Source organism: Danio rerio, chromosome 18 (genome assembly GCF_052040795.2).
Source record: "Danio rerio strain M-AB ecotype USA chromosome 18, GRCz13ab, whole genome shotgun sequence".
NCBI lineage: Eukaryota > Metazoa > Chordata > Actinopteri > Cypriniformes > Danionidae > Danio > Danio rerio.
Window position 1 is genome coordinate 38,608,601 of NC_141038.1, and position 25,916 is coordinate 38,634,516.

General features: G+C 36.1%; 1 protein-coding gene across 39 annotated transcripts in view; it reads right to left on the minus strand.

Moving 5' to 3' along the window:
- The window catches only part of ryr1b (ryanodine receptor 1b (skeletal)), a 245,403-nt gene that overhangs the window by 65,672 nt on the left and 153,815 nt on the right, over positions 1–25,916 (minus strand). For 23 of the 39 annotated variants that reach the window (XM_087292511.1, XM_087292512.1, XM_087292545.1 and 20 more), the window contains 17 exon segments: positions 24,773–24,850; positions 24,621–24,696; positions 24,375–24,498; positions 22,914–23,029; positions 22,757–22,824; positions 22,513–22,634; positions 20,510–20,559; positions 16,340–16,400; positions 15,594–15,720; positions 15,395–15,503; positions 10,219–10,300; positions 10,007–10,137; positions 7,085–7,405; positions 6,415–6,655; positions 6,231–6,318; positions 4,594–4,686; positions 2,608–2,622 (listed from right to left, as the gene is read on the minus strand). In XM_087292511.1, the coding sequence (XP_087148637.1) occupies positions 2,608–2,622; positions 4,594–4,686; positions 6,231–6,318; positions 6,415–6,655; positions 7,085–7,405; positions 10,007–10,137; positions 10,219–10,300; positions 15,395–15,503; positions 15,594–15,720; positions 16,340–16,400; positions 20,510–20,559; positions 22,513–22,634; positions 22,757–22,824; positions 22,914–23,029; positions 24,375–24,498; positions 24,621–24,696; positions 24,773–24,850 (1,902 nt within the window). 39 annotated transcript variants of the gene reach the window in all.

Sequence of the window (25,916 nt, forward strand, 5' to 3'; positions counted from 1 at the left end):
CAAATTATATTTGAATGGATTGTTAGACTTCCTTGTGTGTTTTACAAACTCTAAATGTGTTGTTTTACTAGTACATGTGTGTATTTACATGTCTAAAACATAAATTAAGCATTAGGCAGTTAAAACGCTGCATAATTGTGATAATATGACATGTTTTTCTCAGCGGGGTTAAGTCGGTTTTGTTTTCAAAAAAAAAAAAAAAAAAAAACTTTTTCGACGGGGTGCTTTGGTTTTCCGCGTGGGTTTTCTCTGGGTGCTCTGGTTTTCCCCACAGTCCAAAGATATGCGGTACAGGTGAATTGGGTAGGCTAAACTGTCCGTAGTGTATGAGTGTGAAAGAGTGTGTGAGTGGATGTTTCCCAGAGATGGGTTGCGGCTGGAAGGACATCCGCTTAGCGCAAGCTCTCTCTGGCTCAGTGCCAGACACCGCGCCAAAGCTCAGTTTGATTTTCTCAGTTGCCGCTCTAAAAGTAAACGAGCAAACGCTAACTTGTAATGCTTGTCAAGCTGGATTACGAGTAAAACATTAGCACCTGGGACTTTACGGTCCTCACTTCAAAACGCAACAAAAGTAGGACCCTGCTGTTGAAATCCCTTCCTCCTCATCCCTGTCTATGAGGGGCTGAACTCTGTATCAGTGTGCGAGAGAGACTGTGTTCACTCAGCGCCAGTGTTTTTTAATAATCAAATGTTCCTGTGTCGCACGACACAACAAATGGATTATGAAATTCATTGCCAGGGCATTTAGTAATCGATTTTTATCTATTTAATCGATTTGTTGTTGCAGCCCTAATTGGATATTTCAGTATGACTATATGTGTCAGTGTGATCTGTGAGCAAGGTGACGAGTGTTTGTGTGCTTCAGTACTGCACTTTTTTTTTAGAATAATCATCTCAAACTCAATTCTTGGAGGGCCGCAGCTCTGCACAGACTTGCTTAATAGTCTCTGGTCCTCTTGAACACATTAATTAGTTGGATCAGTTGTTTGATTAGGGTTGGATCAAAACTGCAGAGCCGCGGCTCTCCAGGAATCGAGCTAGAGAATTATGTTCTGGAACATGGACAATTAAGTTGTTTAGAAAACCTAATGTTTTGCTAATGTTTTGTTTTATTTATTCAGTATACCAAATTGGTATCGAAGTACTGGATCTTGTAACAACACTACAACCATGTTTGCCTCTTTACTTTATCACTCATAATCTTTTAAATAAGCCACATTTTAGATACCCAGGAGAAGTGAACAAGAGCGATGAGAATCTACCTTATTAAATGAGAGAAAAGATGAGTAAACATTAAATGAATTCAGGCTGAGAGGAACCCATGGTGAGGAGATAACAGATAGTTTTACAGTAATGGCAGTCTCACAGCACAGAGGAGGAGGTGATATCCTGCAAGGTAAATAATACCAGATTAACTGACATCTAACAGACACAAAGTTTTTAATAAAGTGAGCGAGTGAGTTGGGTTTTGGTAATGTCAATTAATAACATGTCAAAAGAATGGTCACAAAAGTCACATGAATCAAATAAAAAGAGCGGGAAGTACCACTTAAGTGGATATTAAACAGGGAGGGAAATATTAGATGAGAGATGTAATGAGAACTGTTCTGTGACAAGACAAGCCATATTCCCTCCCTACACTGTAAAAAATATCTAAATTTCACAGGTTCCGTATTTTGTGGTTTACATGGGTTTTCTGTTTATTTACAGTTGTGAGTTGCATTATGGGAGTTTTATCTCTGCTCTGTCCATTTTTGATGTTGAAAATTCAACACTACAAATTACAGTAGCATTGTGACTTTTATTTGCATTTTAGTAGTTTGAGACAAGATGTTGTTTAGGAAATTGCATACAGAGAATTAAATCTGTAAAATAACAAAAACCGTATGGCAGTTTGTTACCAGGATTTTGTACCGTAATTTCTAACACAAACACAAGACTTTAAACTATTAAAAATGTCAACAAGAGTCACTTTTTAAACATTTCAACATCAAACGCTTTTGGAGAAAAGATCAAGATCCCATAATAAAACCCAAAAGCATAAATAAGTGAAGAAAACAAACAAACATGAATCACCACATATGGAAAACTGTTTATTTACTAATATTTTTACAGTGTACATTACCAATGTGGCTATTGCTTTTTTTTCTGAAATATGCGAAGAATAAGTGATGGGTAATGATATATTTGCTCTAGTGAGGGAGCATTACCACCAGAGCTTGTGGAAGAAAAAGATTCAAACCTTAACATCAAACTGGAAAACAGAAAAGGAACCAGACAAGTCTGCAAGAACTTGCAGCAATCAAAATCCATTAGAGGCACATCAATCAAAATCACTGTCAGGATGATGGAACTCAGTCCAGCGGGAGTTCAAGATTCAGCTGAAGAGTGCCATAATCCTGAGACTAAAGTCTATGGCTGAGGGCTTTCATCAAACGAGGCAACAACAGACCTCACACACACTGGCAGTGAATGAGGGTTTGGACTTTTGTGTGTATGATGTGTGAGCATTGGCCAGTGTGTGTGGGAGTTTGATGAAAAACCCAACATTCTGCGCCATGCGATCAGCACAGCTCTTTTTTTTATCGTGCAAAAACACGGTCTGACCTCTCCATCTCCGGCCTACAGGCCCCGAATCCACACCAAGACAGGACACAGAGAGAGACAGCACTGTTAAAACTTACACCCTCACAGACAGGACAAATAAATAAATAAATAAATAAAAACATCAACAGCCCTATAAACCGCCTGTGAGAGCAGAAACAGTGTCTGTCCTCAACAGGACATGAGGTCAGCAATTGTCTGAACAAATGGAGTTTTAACAAACCTAACATGTTTTTTTTTTCTATTATTAAAGAACATTTCATAGAAATCAGTCAATAACAATTCATACACCCTTTTTACATTTCCAGTTCGCCATTGTTGTGTAAACTTAGGCTGCATTTGCACTGCATAGTGACTCAATTCTGATTATTTTCTCCCATGTGGCCCAGATCGGGTACACATGGATTCTGATTTGCTCAGATTAAGGCCTCATTTATATGTTGAAATTGATCTCATTTGAATCGGATACGTGCCCTTGTGTTTGTGGTAAAAGCAGGTGAATCTGATTTTCAACTGTCAATGCGAGTCACATGTCAATAAAAACGATGGCAAATGATGTAAACTCTGAAGCTTTCATTTCAAAGTTCTGCATGAACCCAAACCTTAAATCTCATATACAAGAACAAAAAAGCTTTTATATGCCCAGCAGGCAAAGGACGTCAACATGATGTCAGATTGACAATGCATTTTGTTTGGAAATGATAGTCAAGTTGACGTCAGAGCCCAACGTCAGGCTGGCATCAATGTCCAACGTCCAACCTAAAATCAACCAAATATCAACATCTAATGATGTTACAGTTGGATGTCGTGTGGGCGTTACCACTATGTTGTCTATGAGACATTGGATTTTTTTTTGCCATACCTGACGAAATAAATGTCAGTATTTGACTTCAACAGATGTTGGTTTAAGATGTTGGATTGACGTTGGATTTTGGTCACTTTCCAACACAAATTAAAATCAACTAAATGTCTGTCTCATTTGACGTCGTTATTGGACATCAAAATAACGTTGTCCTTAGACGCTGGCTAGACATAGAATTTTTGTCATGACCTAAATCTAACCTAATATTACCATCTTATGACATTGTGTGCCTGCTGGTTAGCTACTAGTTAATGCATTTAAAGATGCTTAAGCATCATGAACCTCTTGGTGCATAAATCTCGCTACATGGACATGACATTAAAATGCCCACCAGTTTAAAAAAGCCTATAGATTAAAAGCAGATGATTAAAATTAGAACTAGAACTTTTCTGTCATAACTATAACTATACCAAATCAATTTGTCAAAAATATCCTTGGCAACTGTGTTGAGAAAAATAAATGACACAGAACTTAAGAATGCTATATATAAATAAAAATATGAAAAAATAAACCCTGCAAACAGAATAAAACAGCAATGGAGAATCAGTCCCAGTCAGCACACACTCTTTTTTTTAGGCCATTGCATCAGATACAAGTCACTATATATGAGATAATGTAAGCAGGTCATTATAAAAATGGATTCCATCACAAAATCAGAATTGACCATCAAGATCTGCAGTGTAAATGACGTCTTAGAGAGCAGTGAATGAGAGAGTATTACTTTTTTTGCATTCCAATTTGCTCAAATAGCAAAAAAAAAAAAAAATGCCACAATATTGTTTTCATGACTTTCAAAAAAGGAACTAATTGTGTATGACCAATAACAGCAGCCAGAACAATTTGAATTTACTGTTGCTGCATTAAAAACACCTTACATAAACATTAACTAGTTATAATTTTTTATTTTTTGTAATTTGATGTAAAGTTGATACATGATACAAAGCATAGTTTTAGCCTTTTTAAATTTGAGATTTTTGTAAAATAAAAATATTAAAAACTTCAGTGGATTTAAGATGCTGTTAAAACACATTATCACCATCTTGTGAAAAGGGTATATGAAAATGGTAAATAAAACAACTTCATGTTCATCCAAAAGGTCAGTTTAAGCAATAAGTGGACAGACTCACCTTGCTCATCTTGCTTTTGCTGTCAGCGGTAAGGAAAGACATGTTGTTGATCTCATTCATCACCACAAAGTTCTGCTCCTCTCGCTTGAAATTCTATAGAGATTGTAATCAAATAGTTTTTAAGAGAGAACTAGGTTAATTTCAAAAGAAAATGAGGAAAAAACAAGGAGGGAGAAAGAAGAATAAAAGTAAAGTAGACAAGAACAATGACGAGTATATCTCTGCAAGCCCCAGATATAAAATAATGAAGTAAGCATGTTTGGGAAAAACTACAACAATAAGTAATTAAATGCATATTAAAATGATTTTACAAAATGGCTGAGAAATGCTAAATACAATTCTTTTGATTTATTCAACCTATGGCTCATTATTGATACGTACCCCTATAGACTATTTTAAGGGATGTAAACAATAAGAATGGTCTTGACATATTTCCTGTTTTACATTCTTAATTTACATAGCTTCTGAGTACCAAAAAAGGTCAACCTAATAAAAAATAATGTTCTCACAGCTATTTTAACATCAATATATGATTGAATTGCCTTTTGTTACATTTATGAAGTAGTTTGATAACAAATCAAATGTTCATAGGCAAATGACATTAACACATTAAAATGGTCTATTTACATTTCTTGAGATCACAAAATGCGTCCCAGAAGCTATGTTTTTTTCAGTTTTTGTTTTTGCGAATGCACCAGAGGCAGCAGTGTACAATTTTTCAGATCTCAAGTTTCTCTCGCAAGTGCCATTCATGTCTGCTATTCCTGCATAAACTCACCAAAGGTCGCTGTCAACTGACTGACTGACAAACCAACCAATCACCTACCCACCCCCTTCCCTAAATCCAGCTGATAGTTTTCAAAAGCATTGATTAGCCCGATCACCCCCCTTCCTAAACCCAACCGACAGTGTTTTCCAAATTAATCCAGTTAAAGAAAATCCCACACGGCCACCTGACTTTTACCACATTTTCGTATCTTACCATGTTCTCATCCTGTTGTTTACTTGTTTAATTCATTTTTTTTCTTTTTGTTTTACTATTCTTTGCCAGACTCGAACCATGTCATTGTGGTCAACTTCTCTTCATGTCTCAAGTATGCCAACAAACAAGACAAGCTACTAGGCAAACTGGTAACATTGAAAAAGCGGTCCACACAGAGGTAAGTTGTCGACCCGTAGTGTTCGCTTCAAAGACGAAATGCAGCTATATGTAAGTCTGGCTACATTATTTGCGCTCTCCAGAAATGTATAAAGGGGTACGTCTCCACAATGAGCCTGTGTTGAATTTATCGATCTGGCCCTTTTTAGCCAATAGGTGGTGCTGTTAACAAATAATTTTAGTGTTTTTGGTGATCACCTGAGCACTTAAAAAATCTCGCACTCTTGTATAAGTAGCACTTGTGTGTATTGCCTTTTTTTATGCTTAATAGCTGAATGCCCCCTCATTTGTAAGTCATTTTGGACATAAGCATCTGCTAATTGACTAAATGTAAATGCAAACATAAAGACAAGAAAAAACAAGACATCAGAAAAAGACATGAGTTGAGATGGTATTATGGGAGACTAGATGAAATTAGATAGACAGTAGAGAAAAGACTAGAATTTAATTTAATAAAGTAAGGAAAAAATGAATTTACGTGCGATTTAGACCAGAAGATGAAGACTTCTCCAACCATCCTAAACAAGTCCTCAGCATCAGGATCAGGGCATGTCAGCCATCTTGCCCTTTAAACGACAAAAATAACCAAATCAGAGAGGATTTCTTCAGAGCGATAATCTTATTGAAACTGATCATAAAAGAATCCTGCAAACGAGTGATACCTGTTGTTGTCCACATATCGGATGAGTAGAGGGTAAAGAGCGTACAGATCTCTGCATAGCACAGCAAACTCATCTCGAATAGTTCCTCCCTCACTGTCAACCTCCGTCTTCCCCTCCATACGCAACTGCTCCTCCTCAGCCACAACCTTTCCACTGCGTTTCTTCAGCTTTTCCATGGTGGGGATGAAGTGAGATTTGAGCATCTCTGGCTTTGCTCTGCTCACAATTGGCTGAGCAAACACTTTAGAGCAACATCAAGAAGAACTATGAGTAACTTATCAGCTTTAGGTTGAGCTATTAACTTATTAGCATTGACCACCAACTGCTTTGCACCATCAAACCATGGGACCGATTTACACAATTTGCATAGAAACGTTCCTAAATACGCTACTTCATAAAATGAATTTAAAGTATACTTCTTTAAGAGTATGCATGTTTAAGCTGTTTTGGAATATTGTTTTGGACTGATCTCATGATGTAACTCTGTGTGTTCTTTGGTCCTGCATAAAGTTGCATTAATATGTCATCTGCATTGTTTTGTTTCCATATTGGTAACCGTCTTTTTTTTTAACTCAATATTTTGTGCCTCTTATATCTCTGACCACAATACTGGGACACATCTAGATCCATAATTAAAGTATTACAGATTCCATGTTTAGCTGCCGCTCACCTGCCAATCTCTTCATCCAGGATGCTTCATCAATACCCAGGTTGTTGACGACAATCTTCATGATGCTTCCCAGGAGTTGATTGAGTTGTTCGGAGGTGACGTCGGTGCACAGACAGCCTTCCTGCTCTGGGAAGTTCTCTGGTCCCCTTTCCCACCAGCGAGGCAGATAGTTGCAGAGCATAGGTAGGGTGATCTCAATCACGTGGGGCATCTCTGTGTAACGGGCCCCAGACTCTGCCAGATGCCCGATTTCTTTCATCAACACGTCCAGCTCAGGGATGTCCAGACACAGCTCCTGCACTTGACTGGGGAGACCCAGAACTAGAATATGGATTAAAAGAGAGTTAACACAAGGAAAACTGAGGCTGTTATTTGACTGAGCTTTGTTAAAATAGAACCAATAAAACAATAAAACCCTGAATTGTCTTAAATATGTGTATATTTCAATCTAAAATTGTGTTTCTTCCTTGAATGGTCATAATGATCAAATTGACCACCTTCGATTTAGCATCTGTTATACTTTATTCTGTGCCTTTAATTACGCATACTTGAATGTGGTCTCTGAACGGAATTGACACCATCCAGAAGTTTGGGTTCGGGGTGCAAACCTGTCCAGCGTGGACGTTCGCAGCTGGATACGCGATAGACGGGTAGGGGAAGTGGCACGTCGTGTGTCTGGCTGCTCTGTCCCTGGAGGATATTAAAGATATCTATCTGTTCAAAACTTTGATAAAAGGATTTCTGCTTTTGCGAGGCCCTGGGGTATCAACGAATGATGAAACCGGTCATTGTGGCTCAAAATCCCTCTAAGCTGGCCAGCTGGATTAAAACGTTGGTAAAAATTGGAAAACATCGAGGTGAAACTAGTGGCTTTGCAACAAGATTGGTAAGACCTGGTGACCAGTGCAGACATTAAAAATGTTGTTTTATTAAAAAGATGTTGTGTCTATGTACAGTATATGTGTTTATGTGCTTGGTTGCTGGAGCTTTTTTCCCCCTGATGGTTTATTTTTTGCCTCTCTCTTCCCAAATGTATCTTAATTCCTCTTTTTTTAAAAGCTACCTCTCGTTGACCTTTCTTCCCCTGAAATGTGTGATGTTTGTGTAATAGTCAGGGTGGTGGGGCTTCATCATCATCATCACCATCATCATGTATGCCCCCTTTGCCTAGCAACTGTATTAACAAAAAAGTAATTTTCATGGAAAAAAAAAAAAAAAAAAACATCACTTTACTTTAGACATGTCTTTCAAACTTTAAAAAACAACATTTATCTTGCACTGAAAAAAACTCCTGCTTGCTGGACAAAGTGAGATATGCATCTTTTGGGCACTGTAGTAAGTCATAAACAATTATAGACTATATTACAAAAAAAAAAAAAAAAACTGTATTTTTAGGGTAATGCCTTCATAAAATAGAAAGAAAAGCAATAAATTCTTTAAGGTGCAGAGGTTTTTCTTTTTACTCGGCCTGTCCTCTTCCGATTACACTAATGCAGGTTGCCAGATTGAGGACACCAATAAAAGTGATCATGTCTGATATGCAAGCCTTACAATATAAGCTACTATGCTAATGTTTAAGTCGAATATGTATAATTTGCTAATTAAAAACTACCTCATGTGGATATATTGAAAAAGCCATCAAGATTGAAATGAAATACGCTGCTTTCCAACAAGGCAACCTATTGTGCCAAAATGTAATTGGTAAAATGCCGGCGGGAGGGTTATAGAGACCAAAACAAAGGTATTTTCAAATAAAAAAATAAATAACTGACTATTAATGGCAACCCATTGTGTCAAATGTAATTGGGCAAACTTGCAGCAGGAGGGTTATACACTCTCAGAAATAAAGGTACGCAAGCTGTCACTTGGGTGGTGCCTTTACAAAAGGTACACGTACTTAAAAGGTACATATTGGTCCTTGAAAAAAATATATTAGTACCTAAAAAATTTAAGAGGAATACTTTAGAAATTTTTAGGTACTAATATGTATCCCTGAGGTATTAATATGGACCTTTTAGGTACAAATTTGTACCTTTTAAAAAGGTACCACCCCAGTGACAGCTCTCGTACCTTTATTTCTGAGAGTGTAGAGACCAAAACAAAAACATTTTCATATAGAATATGAAATAACTGACTAATAACCAATAAGGATACCTGACTTTAGCATTGTTTATCAGTTTAACAAGCAGGCTTGGAGAGTAACAGAATACATATAACAGTGTTACGTAATCAGGATACAAAAATACATAAAAAATTTATTTATTACATTGTACCTATGTCTGTATGGCATTTACATAAATATATAAATTTTCAAGACTGTATTACCAAATTGTGAAAATGAGACACAATTGCTTAATTTAAATAGGTTTTACTCTTTTATATATATATATATATATATATATATATATATATATATATATATATATATATATATATATATATATATATATATATAGTTTTGGTTGTTAGAAATGTTCATTTCGAAAATTAGTTTTAGATTTTTTACAGTTATACCTGACCATAAAGCCAATCCAAAAGTAATCAGGTTACATACTTTTATACGTTGGTGCTTGGATTAAGTTACTGAATACTGTTTTGATTAAGTAATTTGTAACTGTGTTCTTTTTTAAAGGAACCCTCCAAAGCCTGTGACAAGTATGTTCACTTACTGTAGCATGTTTCTTGAATATCTGCAAATATATCATGGTATTGCTATGCTTTAGAACAGTCGAAAACTAATCTACAGCATCTGTAATTCCATAATCTCAACAGAACCTTCAAATGTAAATATGACATTAAATATTTGAATATATGAAGTGTGGCCATTCTTATAGTTAAAGAATTCTGGTAGTTCCAGTGTTAAGAAAGCATTAGCTGATTGCATAGACTGTTAATGTGATATGTTTTGAGTGAGTTACTGACTTGTTCTCTCTCGTGGGGTTTTGGTAGTGTACACAGAGTATGAGTTGAACTCGTTGAGGTTTGGCTCCAGAAAGGCAACAGGCATGGCGGCAGCAAGATGAGCCAGACACTCTCCTAGAGCTGGTCTTTGGCTGTGTGATATCACATTCATTATTATATTTATAATATTGTACATATAAAACAAATGTACATATTTAAAGCTGTTTCCTTACTTCTCAGCATGAGGAGTCTTTACGGTGCCCAGTGAGTAGATACTGCACATGATGCGGTAACAGGAGATCTGCAAGTCATCCACTGAGTAATGGAAAGAACATAGATGCAGTATAAGGGACAGTGAGTGATGACAATTTTATATGTATAGCACAATTTTAGTGAAGTTTCACAAACTAATTTCGAGAGGAGCACATGTTAGGATTGACCGCAGCTGGTCTCTCATCTACAATTGTTAGTTAGCCAATCAGATTAATCCAAACTCACTATAAGTAGCCTAGCAAAAATTACTCCCTTATCTTCATTTCCAAAGAAAACCCCATCCACCCTTTTCTCCCCGTTTCTTCCTTTATTACTGGAAGCTCTCTTGAACTACCTCAGCTCATACTCCCCTTACATTCTCAATCGACCAGGCGGGAGCCCTGGGCTCAATTATCTCTGAACTCAGGGTTTTCTCCTGGAACAGCATGCCAAACCTGCTAATATTTTTCAAACAATATCTAAGTGTGAACTCTTGAAACTACTTTCATTGACAAATGTGCTATCCAACAAGTAAACAGAAAGTAAAACAGACAACAACAAATGATTTTAGAAACAGTTGCACTTCCTCACATCCGATTGGCTTTGAAATCAAAAATGTCTTCAAGTCAGAAGTAAGGTGTTCCTTAGCCTTACACAACAAAGCCAGATTGGAGAACTAAGGTATATTTTAAACCAGGGGTGCCCAAACTCGGTTCTGAAGGGCTGGTGTCCTGCGTATTTTACTTACAATCCCAATTAAACACACCCGAACCAGCTAATTAAGCTCTTTCTAGGTATACACTTAAAGGCTGGTGTGTTGAAGGAAGTTCAAGCTAAACTATGCAGGACACCGACCCTCCAGGACAGAGTTTGGACACCCCAGTTTTAAACTTTTAAACTTTAAAATGAACAGGAAGCCAGTGTAAATAGCATAGAATTGGAGTAATTAACTCTCTCTTTTTTGGTCCTGGTGAGGAGACGGGCTGCTGCATTTTGGACAAGTTGTAACCAGGAAAGGGGTTTCTGGCTAATCCCATTGTAAAGTGAGTTACAATAGTCCAACCTATAGTGTGTGCCTTATATTTTAACTACAATTATTAGCATATTCTTTTATCTATTAAATAATTACATCTTTACACAGTTATTATTTTATTTTAGTCCTAATTGTTATTGTATTATCAGCACTCTTAATACTTCATATTATACCTATTTAGGCTATTTTATTATTGTTATCTGACTTAATAAAAAATACCATTAAAATGAAATGACAAACCATTTTCATTGTTATTTTACTAAATGACTTGTTTACAGTTACGATGCTTTTTATTTTATTGCTATTTACTTATTTTTAATTAAATTATAATACTAACAGGTTGTTGTTATTTTACTTTTTATTGTTTCAAAAAGGCAATTTTGTCATTTTAATGAATCATTTTATTGCTATTTTGCTCAAATTTAAATGTAGCTATTTTTATTTAACTCTTTTTTTAAGCATGTAAGTCCTTTGACATTGATCACACTGTTAGACCTTACCAGGCTTTTTTACAGTAGAACACTGGCAACACTGTTGCCAGCTACTCACTGTAAAAGTTTGGTTACAGTAAGTAACTGGCAACAGTGTTGCCAGTTAATTACTGAAACTGAACCATTACAGTGAGTGGCTGGCAACAGTGTTGCCAGTTGTTTACTGTAACCGAACCATTGCAGTGAATAGCTGGCAACAGTGTTGCCAGTTAATCACTGTAATAGAGCAGTAGTGGTAACTAACTGGAAACTGTGTACATTTAATTACTGTACTGTAGTGTTACAACTCACAGCATTATACTGCATACACAATAGTATGTCAAGGTGTTACTAAAATTAATTAGTATTCTTGCCTTTTATTAATTCTTTAAATTAATTAAGTTGTAAATTCTGACAAATTTATTTTACTGTTTTGGCAGCAAACAAATATAAAACAGAAATTGTAAACCAAAATTAAGAAATCAGCAGATATAAATATCATCTTACATATTACTGAGAGCCACAGGTCTGCACAGCAAGGCTGCAGTCAAACTAACGTTTAAGCATGCAAAATTCTGTCATATGGCTCTGCGAAAAGGAGTGGGATTAAACAAAATATTTAGAGATTGAAAAAGCAAGCAACTGGTCCATAATTTTTGTTCAGAGAGGTCATGGTTTGATCTTTGATTAGTCTCAAGCAATCACATGATGTGATTTCACAGTTCAGAGTTCTCCAAGCTTGAACTTTCCATAGCTGCAAACTGTAAAATTTGTCGCATGAGCATGCATTCCAGGTCTGCAGCATTCACATGCGTATGAATGGAAGTCTAAAGGAAGGAAAGTGCAGTGTGACCGGGACTTTAAGCTGTAACTCTAATTAAACGCACCTGATAAAACTAATTAAGGCTCGTTAGAAATCTACAGGTAATGTTAAAGAAGGGTGGGAACTAAACTCTGCTGCCCTGCAGTTCTCCAGTAACTTGGAGTTTGACCCCCATGGTATATAGCAGGTGTGCTTAATCCTGTTCCTGGAGATCTACGTTCCTGCAGATTTCAGTTGCTACCCATATCAAACACACCTGCCTGTAATTATCACGTGGTGTTCAGGTCCTAATTAATTGGTTTAGGTGTGTTTGATATGGATAGCAACTGAAATCTGCAGGAAGGTAGATCTCCAGGAACAGGATTAAGCACCCCTGGTATATAGCATACTTTTAAAGCAACTGCTAACATTTATCACAATCACATATCCAATAAACACACACACGCACACACACACACAAACTGCTGCAGTGAAATGTGTTACTCTCTCCTCAATGCTGACCATGCAAAAAAAAAAACTGAACAGCAAAAAACAAAATAATTATTTTAAATTTTAAAGTTTTAAATAAATAAAAACTGTGTCAATTCTCAAAAACTTTAAAATAATTATAGAAAACAAAAATAAAGTTGGCAACACCGAAAAACCAAAGGATCCAATCTTTTATTGTTATAATTATCTCATGACAACAAACTTTTTTATTGTTTCAAATATAAATTCATAGATGGAAACACTGCTCTGAAAAATACTTAGCAACAAACTCACAACCTGGGACCGGACAGTGGAGCTTTTGTGTGTGGATGGCTTTGTGTATCATGTTTTTGTGATTCCCTGTGATGATGTGCACATGTTATCTTACTGAGATGATGGAATTTAATTTTGGCTTAGTTGCCAGAAAGGTACACACAACTGTTAGCATCTGTACATTATGGCAGTGTGCAATATAAAATAAATACATATACTTAAACAAAAGTAATGTAAGAAGTTATACGAGGAGAGGCTAACTAGCTAACAATGTAGCTTTCAAGTACACAGTTCAAGATAACAACAATATAACTTAAAACACAGCCTTATTTTATAAACCCTCAAAAACATTTGAACACATTTTACTTACTCATTTAAGATTCTTATTTAAGCCTAAAACATATCAGACTCAACATCTGAATTGGTAGACAGAGAATAGAGCACACTCAGCAGTAAACAAATCAAACACCTGGCTCTCTTAAAGGGCCAGCATTTTCTGAAAACTCTAACACCTTTGGTGATGCCTAAATCATTTTTTTACAGTTATTTACTGCACAATCTACAGAGTAACAGTGCAGTTATACTAATTAAACACACCTGATCAAACTAAATCTAAAGGTAGTGTGTTGAAGCAGGGCTGGAACTAAATTCTACTAGGCTGTGGCTTTCCAGGAGTTTGACAACCCTGGTACATAGCATATTTTCAAAGCAACTGCCTACATTTATCACAGTTATGCACATATCGTTTAATAAAAACAATAAAAATATACAATAATATAAACTTCATCCATAGAAAAAAATAAATAAATAAATAATCTGATTCTCATGTCGTTCCAAATCTGTAGTAAAAAATAATAAAAAAACACAACAAAGATCCTGATTTATACATTTATTTAGGAAAGCCTTTATACTGTTAATGGCACTTTTACTTGCCAGTTTTCCAGACAAATTCATTGAGTCTCTGCAAAAATGTATGTGCGTGTTGTTTAAGATATATTTATATTTTTTAATAACACATTTTTACTAGTTATTTAGCAAAATACTAATATTCAGTTGAAAGTGCAATTTAAAATCTTAACTATAGGTCAAACTAGGCAATTAAATTAGATTAATTATAGAAAAAGTAAACAAAGTTATAAAAATTATTGTGACAATTTCTTTGCTCTGTGTGAATATTTTTGTGGCATTGGTTGACTCCTGATACTCAATGTTAAAAACATAAAAGGAACCAAAGAAAACACAGAGATAAAATAAATATAAAATAGCAACATAAAGCATGATAGTAGATGGGGCAGTAATGGTTGAACAGTAATTTACCATTTATTATCACAGTAAATATCTGTAATGGTACATAGCGTAAATTACTGTAATTTATTCTTTGCACTACAGAATTTCATACAAATCCTGCTCCTTTTACAGTAAAATACTGTTTCCTTTCATTACAGCTAAACGCTGGCTATTTTACTGTTATTTACTGCATAATCTACAGTAAGGGTTAACAGTGCAATTAAGTGAAGTTTATTTATAAACTAATATCGAGAGGATCACATGCTAATGATTGATCACCACTGGTCCTGCATCAGCTCACGACTGATTCACCAATCAGATGAATCCTAACTCACTGTAAAGAACCAGAGGTTTTCTCTGGGTTCTCTGGTTTCCACCCACAGTCCAAAAACTCGCAACCTAGGTAACCTAGGTTACCAAATTGATACCATAGCCACTTAGCATGCGTACATCTCTCCTTAGCCATCCTATATCTGTCATTAACCAGAAATAAGTCAGAATAAGTCAATTCATAGAGAATTGTTGATTTACTCCATTTAAATATTTGAGCAGTTCCGATGCAAAAACCTCTAAGTGCCATCTGAAATTTCCTTCTAAATTGAGCAGGTTCCTGCATGTAGGTTCTGTTATTTATGTAACAAAAGAATAGGTTTCTTTAATTGTGTCAAAAGTAAAATAACTGAGAAAAATGCTAATGTTATAAGAAAATTTCATATGACAAAGTTTTTTTGCATAATTTTTTGCATCTGAACTCTTCATTTACAGTATGTATACTTTGTTGAAAGCTTACGAAAATAACTCACACATGACATCATCTCCAAACTGGTGCTGGGCGATGTGGTCGAACAGAGAGGTCAGGACTGGCAGAAGAGCAGTGGTGGTGTAGCTAATGTTCTGAGATACACCTTTCACCTTTTACACATACACAACAGGGAGAAATCTTTATCAAACAGCTCATTAGAAACCCTCAGTGAACAGCACTATATTTTTTTTATATCTGACCTGGTTTTTGGTGGACACTTTCCCTAATTTGAGGTTCTCAACCATCTTCTCAATATCATCAGCAGCACTTTCAAAGAATGAGCGCAGACCAGCCTTCACAATCTCAGGCCCAGATTTCATTACAGTCCTGTGAAACAAAAGACAACAATATGAGGATTAAAAACGTTACATTTGAAGTAAAAACTGTGTTGAGATTTTGCAATTCAAACAGAAAGCATGTCATTATTGAATATTGCTTTTGTCCTTTAAGTATCATATTTCAGCTTTGTTCATCATCAAAAAGAGTTTTAGGCATTCAAAAATAAAGAAGAAATGTGTATTAAATGTGATTTGTGCCCTTAAACTGCCCTTAAATTGTAAAACACTAGGATTTCAGTATAAGTACGGATAGTTGTGTTATCATAACTTTTAATGTGATTTCATGCAATGATGTTGAATGCAATTGTGTTATGTGTTGATTTTTATGTGATAAATGTGACACTGAATGTAATTTTGTGAAAAAGATCCATTTGTGTATAATACAAAAGTCATAATTCATGTAAACATTAGTAATTACACTGTAAAAATGCTGGGTTCCACACAATAGATTTGTGTTGGAACAACATGAAGGAATCAAGTTGGCTTTGTCATTTTTACATTTAAATGCACTGAACATAAAACAATATAGTTGTCCCCCCCAAATAATCAAGAATTGTGTTGTTTCAGATCATTTAAAATAAGAACTTTGAACAAATGGCAAAGCATACCTGGCATCCAGTGAACGGGAAAGAATATGAAGACAGTTGACCACAGCTGAGGCATCAGTGCCTGCACACACACACACACACACACACACACACACACACACATACACACTCATTCTTATAACTTGAACTAAAATTAGCCTCAAATGTGGACTGAAGCTACTATGCTACAACATATAACACTGATGTAGCATGAAGTGGTATAATTAAAGCCAAAGCAGATCATCTTCTGAAGCCATGTTTACACTTATTACATTTACATGCACACCAATAATGCAGTTTTAGGAATATTGCTAGTAAACTTCATCTCATGTTCCATGTTACTTTGATTAAAATATTGCGGTTAAGTTCATAAACATAGTTAAACACTAACATACATTAGGTGTGTTGCAAATTTTAGATCTGTGTAAAGTCAATGTTTAATATGTGTTCTAAGTTTGTCACACCAACAGAAAAATGTGTTATTAAACATCCAGACCATCTATTATTTATCATTATTATTAATATATATATATATATATATATATATATATATATATATATATATATATATATATATATATAGAGAGAGAGAGAGAGAGAGAGAGAGAGAGAGAGAGAGAGAGAGAGAGAGAGAGAGAGAGAGAGAGAGAGAGAGAGAGAGAGAGATTAATAATGATATATATACAGTTGAAGTCAGAAGTATTAGCTCCCCTGGAGAGAAGATTTTTTCAACACATTTCTATACATAATAGTTCTAATAACTCATCCCAAATATATATTTTTTAAAATTTAGATTTATTTTATCTTTGCCATAATGACAGAAATAATATTTTACTAGATATTTTTCAAGACACTTCTATACAGTCTAAAGTGACATTTAAAGGCTTAACTAGGTTAATTAGGTTAACTAGGCAGGTTAGGGTAATTAGGCAAGTTATTGTATAATGATGGTTTGTTCTGTAGACTATCGAGAAAAAAAATTAGCGTAAAGGGGCTAATAATTTTGACCTTAAAATGAAGTTTAAAAAATAAAAAACTGCTTTTATTTTAGCCGAAATAAAATTGAAAGGGGGTCTAATGATTCTGACTTCAACTGTATAAGCGTGTGTTGTCTGTGTATGAATCACATGGCTGTCAGTTGTGTGGTCACGTGAATGGTTCTCACTGGCACTTTCTATTGCTTAGCACCGCTCAGCTGACTAATCAGCACGCCACAGGTGTAGCACATTTCTGCGCCTTTATCAATCCAGCCTTTCTGTTTCACCTTGACAGTTCAATGTTGATCATGTCTGTGTCCTGTCAGGCTCTCGTCATTGATGTTCTCTGGTGGTGAGTTGCTGTTTGATGCTTTAAGCTCCTATAGACTTTGTCTACACTTCTCTGCTGACGGCTTCACAAACTTTACCTGCAGGTGAGCTTTGTTTAATTCCAGTGTGAGACGCACCTTTGGTCTTTGGCAACACTCATCTGCTAACGACGTCACAAACCTTATTCATGCTGTTGAGCTCTGTTTGATTCCAGTATCAAATAATCCATCTTTGTTTTCAACTGCATTGGGTTCACTATTTATTTGTGACATAGTATGCCATGATAGACAGAGGCCAGTGGGTAAATTTTGCCAGGATGCCGAGGTTAAAACCCTTCTTTTTTTTCGAAGAACATCCTGGGATTTTATTTATTTTTTAATGACCACAGAGAGTCAGCACCTCGGTTTAATGTCTCATCCAAAAGACTGCACACACTGAGCAGTAGAGTCCCTATCAATATACTCGGGCGTTACGACCCACACAGACCAAAGGTGAGCGCCCCCTGATGGTCTCAATGACACCACTTCCAGCAGCAACCTGGCTTTCCCATGTGATCTCCCATCCAGATACTGACTGGGCACAGCCCTGCTTAGCTTCAGTGGGCAACCATGTAAGAGTTGCAGAGAACTAGCTGCTGGCAAAGTTACCACAGTGAAACTAAAACAGGCATAATGAATACTTTTTACCTAAATAAATGTTTTACTTTAACGTGAGCACAAAAGTGTAGTCAGTACTTCAACTTTTACCAGAGTCATTTTAAACATGAGTATCTGTACTTCTACTTGAGTAGAGGATGTGTGTACTTTTGCCATCTCTGCCAATGAGTCAAAGGGAAAAAATCACTTCCTCATAAAAAATAACTTCCTGATAAACCGACGTATAATATCAACACAAAAAATAGAGTTTGCTGTATTAGGAGAAGCCTCTGTGGGTCTGTTGTTCTATACCATAAATTACTTGCACCTCAGAAGACAAAGACAAAGTGCAAAAGAAGCATGGTGTCTTTTGGAGGCGCAAAATGCTCGCTGGGAGTGCAGATGCTCAAGACAGTTCTGAGAAGTTTGTTCATTAATGCCTTCCCATTGTGTCCATTTTTATTATTACATGAGCTACTGTATCATGTCTTTTTTTATGCTGGAATTTATTCAGTAGATGTGTTTACATCACAGTTTATGTGCATCTCCTCTAATTGAATAAATTTTTTATCTTATACAGTTGCAAAATTCACATAAAAATAGGTGGATGGAAACATAGCTTATGAGCTGGGACTAAAACTTAAGTCACCCGGACACAGCTACTGTATATGTCGGCACACTGCCCACAAAGTTATCAGCCCTGATACCACATGAACAAATGACCACCACATGGAGAAAAAAAAAAAAAACAGTGGTATGCTCTGCTCTAAAATGACGGATGCATGTCCAGAGGTAGTGCTGAAACTAAGCTACCACCTCTCTCAAATGATCACTTGGTTTCATCGTTTGGTATCACCCCTTGGTTTCATATTGGTTTCAAAAATCCTGACTATGAAAATGATGACAAACTGTACGTGACTTCATCATTTGTTCTACAAGGTGTGTGAAATATTGTGGTAAAAAATAACAATAGGCATTATTATTGAAATTGCATTTAAATTAAAGCTAAGAGGTTTGTGTGTGTAAATGTGTGAAAATCTTGCTGTGCATAATCTGAAATAATTGCATTATTGATGTTCATCTAAACATATTCATTGCCAGTTCAAATCTAAACATTTTTGTATCCAGTTAGAATCTGATAAAAGTTATTGATTGTACACAGTGTGTTTCACAATCACTCAGATCTAATTTTTGTGTCCCATTGTGTGTTCAGGAATATCTGGAATATTGGTTTCTATGGCAACAACCAATCCCAGCAGGGACACAACATCATAAGATGTTAACATTAGGTTAGATTTAGGTCATGACGTCAGGTGACCAAAATTCAATGTCTAGCCAGAGTCTAAGGACGTTATTTTGATGTCCAATAACGACGTCAAATAACGTTGAAATTTGGTTGATTTTAGGTTGTGTCGGAAAGTGACCAAAATCCAACGTCTGATAGATGTCATAGTGGGAACGTCCAAACAATGTCAAGATGTAACATGATTAAATGTTGATATTTGGATGATTTTATGCTGATTTTAGGTTGAACATTGGACATTGACAACAGCCTGAAGTTGGGTTCTAACATCAACCCGATTTTTTATTTTTAAACAAAATCCAACGTCCCCATGAAAGTATTGAACAGTATTGCTCCTGCATTGGTGATATAGAGTAAATTAGTGTAAATTGTGTCAATTAAACCCTTCAATGTCAAAATAATGTCATTTATTTATTGTCATAAACTCTGAATCCCTGGACTATGTAGGTAAAGAAGGAAACTACAATAAACAATGCTTTTAAAACTCACCCTAGATTTACAGAGATGTGATCCGTACATGATTTCAAACTACATAATCAATGTAATGTAGCTTCAAATTTATGAAAAAACTTATTTCATGTGATGTTTTTGCCATTTAAATTGAATACAGTCAGATTACAACTGGATACATGCCAACATTGGATTTGGAAAGACTAATGAAGCTAGATATTTTCACATGATAGTGATTCTTGCTATACGATTACTGAGCCAACACTGCAAATGATGCACATAAGCAAAGCAAATCATTAGAGAAACCACTCAGAGAAAGAAAGAAGGGAAAGAAAGAAAGAAAGAAAGAAAGACATAGATAACACCAAAGAAAACTCAGAGCAAATAAATACAGTTATTAGAAATGGATGTACGAATGATGTGAAATGTTAAAGAAAAAAGGGGATGGTGGTGGGCAAATGAAATGTGCAATCAGGCCATCATGCAGGACTCTTACCAAAGAGGGAAACCCTGTGTCTCACCAGACCGGCCAACTTACAGAAGATACTGAGATAGAAGATACACAAAAAGAAGAAACAAATAGGGGCGGAGGGTTGAGAAAGAGAAAATGGCATGAAAAGGAATAAAAGGGTGAGGTTAGGAAGATGGAAAAGTAGGAGTAAAATAATGTGAACCGTTGAAGATAAATGTAAAATAAGGATGAGGGGACCCATGGAAAAACACTCCAGGAGGAGGCAGAGAGAAAAACCACAGGCAGGAAGAAATGTAAGGGGCAAAGAGGATGTGACAAGTTGCAACATCAAAACTATTGTACGTAACATCATAAAACATGTTCTTGGTAAGGTTGCACCAGCTCTTAATACGTTCTTAAACTGCAATGTAAAGTTTACACTCGAGATTTACAAGCAACTTTATTCAGTTCAAATACCCACAGCATTGCTACATGTCTATCTGGTGATCATCAGTCATGACCAATGGTAAGCATTTTAAATTAGCTGCACAGTATATTAGACGCTTCCTACATGTACAAAATCCTGTTAAATTGTGGCTTGCAGCCTTACTTTGAAAACAGACATTTGTTGATTCATTAGTAAGTTTTGTTCAGTGCTGTGTTATGCAAACTAACAGATATCCTTAATATAACAAAGTGTAGATGCTATGTAAATATCAGGTTAGTGTTGAGCACTATTTATAGCATAATAGCTGTGTAGAATTAAAACATAATCAAATTAAATTACAATGAGTGAAACACTCTTTTTTGAATGGTCTAGAACAGGGGTGTCCAAACTCGGTCCTGGAGGGCCGGAGTCCTGCATACTGTATTTCCAACTGCATTTAGACACACCTGAACCAGCTAATCAATGGCTGTTTTTCAATATGCGTTCTTCAGTGATCTTGCACCTCGTGATAACGTCATCATCAACTGCCAAATTTCAGTTCCAAAAAGCAAGACCGCAAGAATGGAAGACGCATGAAACTTCCCGGATGTGTTTTTGATATCGAGGACATGCTGATGCAGACTTGCTCAAGAAGTCCCAGAAGTCATTGCGACTGAATATACTGTACTCAGAGATTTTACTTATTGATCTCAGGAGTTTCTCCATATGAGATGGTGAAAGTAAACATGATCATGAAAATCTTAATAAAGGCATAAACACATTAAGGATGTTTATTTGCTGAAATTCCTTTTAAAATCTGTGTTATCTGTATTTTGCAAAGTATATTTATAAGGTTTTTGTGCATGTTATATATATTGAAAAGGGGAAAAACAATAAATTGTTGTATGAATGCTGTAATGTTTAAATAATTTTCAGTTAAAAATGGTGAAGGTCATGTGACCATCAAGAAGAACGCAGCATCTCATTCCTCACAGGACGTATTCTCTGTTCTTGCAGTCTTCCGAGTTCGGCCTGGCTCTCCAGAAGAACACGAGTGTGTTTTCTGCGTTTTTGGAATTAAGAAACAGCCAAGCTCTTTCTAGGCATTCTTGAAACTTCCAGACAGGTGTATTGAAGAAGTTGGAGCTAAACTATGCAGAACACCAGCGCTCCAGGAACGTGTTTATGTTGAAGGAAACATTATCAAATGAAACATATTCAATTTGTTTTACTGAAAAATGATTAGACACATTTATGACAATTATGTTTATGCCTGATTTATGACAGGTTAAGCTGTCTTGTTTTTAAATGTAGCTAGCAGGCCATAAGTACTTTGTAAAGTAATCCAAAGTCACATAATAATGCATTTAACTTCAGTGATTAAAAAAAAGCCTGAGAAGTTAGTGAGAAGTTGCTGAAATGCACTGATTTCATTTAATATTCTAGCTTGTTTACCTCATGCTAATTTTAGTATGAATATAACATTACTAAAATTTGATATCACTCAAAACTAGATTATGTTTTAACTTGCAGAAAGCTGGCGCAACCGGATTCTGAAAAAAAAAAACACATGTAATCAAATGAAACCATTTATAGCAAAAATGCTGATCTGCAGCATTACCTAGCAATCATCTCCTTCTCCTTGTTGGATGCGTGACCACCACTGCCCAGCACTTTAGCAGGAGTGGACAAGAAATACAGGCAGTGGTTCTTAAAGTACTGGTTTATGAGCGGGAGCAGAATCTACAGGAACAGAATACAAATAGGAAGAGGAACCTGTGAGAGGTTGAAAAGTCTTTCAAAGACTTCACACTGAGCTCTGTTTTATTCAAAATCAACTCAGATGCTGGTCAAAGGTGTCTCACCTTGGCAAAGAATTTAATCTCCTGTTCGTGTGGGGATTTTTCAACTCTTCCACTGCTCACGACAGCCTCTGGAATAGCAATAGCAGAGAAGAGCCATCAAATACTTCTTTTCATCAAGAGTAAAAGTTTCATCAATACAGTTTTGGTAAATGTATACCAAGATGAGCAATAAACTCCTGAGCGATCTCCATCCACTTCAACAGCTTTTGCAGGAACCCGTAAGCAAAGCGCTTCTCAATGGAGGAAATCTCCTGCTCCATGTCTTTCAGACCCCTGATAAAGATCAGTGAGGAGAAACAACATGATGTGAGTTTATAGTTTTATTGTAATTCACCATGTCTTAATGGGATCTATAATGCCCCCTTTGACAAGATATTAAAAAATCTCTGATGTCCCCCCAGAATGTATATGAAATTTTTAATGTTTGATTCAAAACCTGCTGTTTTGTTGTTTGACACTTTAAATTCAAATGATATCCTGCTCACAGCCCTCTTTTCAGAAGAGGGTGGAGCTACAAATGCATATACTGCTTTTTACTCAGGGATGTTCACTCTTTTTCCTTCTGATGTTTAAAAAGTAGGCCAATAGTTTCCCAAAATTAAAGTCAGACATTTCTGTTTTGGCTTAGATTTTCGACATGAAACAGTATAATGTTAATTAAAAACGTAATATTCTGCAAGTATGCTGCATCTTTGTTTGGATCATGATTAAAATGCAGCAGTCGCATTGAAGCAAAGCCTCACTTTGTTTAAGTGAAGAGATTTCTTTAATTTGTGAAACTTATTTGATTCGGGATTTGTTTTAAAACGGCAGTTAAGTATTATTATATCATATTTTTGCCACAGCAGAATAAACCGACAATTACTCTGGCATATGTTTTACTTTCCAGCCACAACACAGCATTAAAATTACACTAAGGCTGTATTTACACAGCAGATCTTAATGATCAAATCTGATCTTGTAACTGTATCTGATTTTTTCGACGACCTGCTTACATCATCTTTTAGATGTGACCGGTTGTCTGCATTTACACTGGACACATCAAAGACGAAATGACCAGGAAAAAAGAGCAGGTACTGACTAACAGCTGTTAATTAAAGAGCGCTCTTTTCACTATTCCTGTATTTAATCTGTTCGCAAGGTTTCATTTTTTATTATTCTTTTTGACAAGTTGTTTTATAGTTTATGGCAGAAAAGTTCTCATTTGGCCATCTTCTTTGAATCTAGGCCTTTTTTTAAATCAGTAGGCATCTTAATGTCATTTCCATGGCGTAATTTATGCATGTGATGTATGCAATGGTTTTAGTTTATATTGTTTATGTGGCGGACATTGCGTTCTCTCTCTTTCTCGCTAACATGCTTAAATACTTGTGCTACATTTCTTTGGACTGTGTGCAGAAAACAGAGCACCTTCACAAAGAAATGTGCATCAATAACAAAAGAACGCTGTGTGTCTCCAATCCAATTTTATATATTAAAAAAAAAAAAAGTTTAGTAAGAAAAATATGAGAAAATGGAATTGTGAAATCAAAACAGTGAATCAAATTAATAGAGTTGATTGAATCATTATATTCCTTCTGGACTGTTTAATTGGTTTTGCACATCACTAGTGGATCACCTGGTTACAGCGTATCCATTCAGCTGGAGGAATTTGAGCAGGTCTTGGGCTTTTTCTCTGTCTCTAGCCTTCTCTTTGGCGGTCAGTGTATCATAGGGTACCAACAAAGGATGAGTGCCACCACCTATGAACACAAAAACACACAAAAACTAGTGGATGGTCCACAGAATAGCACGATTTCCATATGATCAACATATTAGGTTTACATTCTCGTCATTATTTCATTGGTTAACAAGCCAATCATACCCTTGGCTTGTAGCTCCATTTTCTTCTTGCGGCCCCAGGTGTTGTGGTAGTTCTCTGCAAGCTGTTCTGCCATAGACTGAACACAGAACAGTAAATCAGTCAGTTTTTGTTTCATACAGTCTTACACAGAAAGAAAATAGATAATAATGTACCTGTAGCTCTCTGGACAAGGCCATGCCTATAAGGTCCACTGGCTGAGGAGAGTATCCTTGACTGGGATCATAGGTGGCCTGCAGGAGATATATTTGTAGGAGGGTATGAACAAACATGAACAAACAATTAAAAATACACCTATTATAAGTATTTATGTGGACGTTAATTAGAAAATACAGTAGTTCATTGTTATTTAATGTTCATAATAAGTTAGCTAATGTTAACAAGCTGTTTAGACAGACATGTGTATGGGTTATAGTGTATAGACTGCCATATTGGGGTGATGTTAACACACCCAGTCCTTTTTTTTAAGTCCTTTTTTCAAATAAAAACGGTGGACCAATTGGAGCGGTTTTGAGACAGACTGGGACTTGACGTAGGAGTGTGGTCCTCCCGCCCACCGATATTGATTGACAGACGCGCATTAACATAGCCTCAGTTTGTTGTTTCACGTCTGCCATTTTCAGCGTGTTAGTCAAAGTGATGTCACCAAAGGAACACCCTTGCTCTATTTTTGGATGAAATGCTCTTTGGGCTCAGCCAAAGAGCTTTCATTGTTTTTCTGCGAATGATCAACAGAGATTTTACATATAGTGGCCATTTGCGCTGAACAAGCAGTGAATGCAACGTATCGAGATTCAGGCCATTAAAAACAGCTGATCCACCAAGTCTTTCAGCATCTCTCCGAACACACTCAATTGATCTCGGCTGGCGGATCAACGTTCACCACATGGTCGCTCTCATTGGCGCCATTGTTTGTAACTTTAGGTGGGTTTGCAAACCAGTGTACTTCTCATTGCGTCATCCTTAATTTCAGCTGTTTGCATTTACCGCGATTACAGAAGCAGAGTTGCCTCACGTGTGTGTCTCTCCATAGGGAATTATGAACTTGCTATAACTTAGTTATAGCCTCAGTTAAAGTTAATCCAGTGTGTGTGATTATTAGTCTCGGTGTACAAGCTTGGAACTTTAAACTAGCACACAGTTGGCATAACTTTGTTTAGTTGCCACAGTTTTGTTCCATGCAGAAACACTGTGTTGAGAAGCCTTTATGATTAATTAACCATGACAAATTAAAGCGTTGGTAATAGTAAAACCGGTTAATCGTTGCATCCCTACAGGGATGACGCATGCATTGTTACA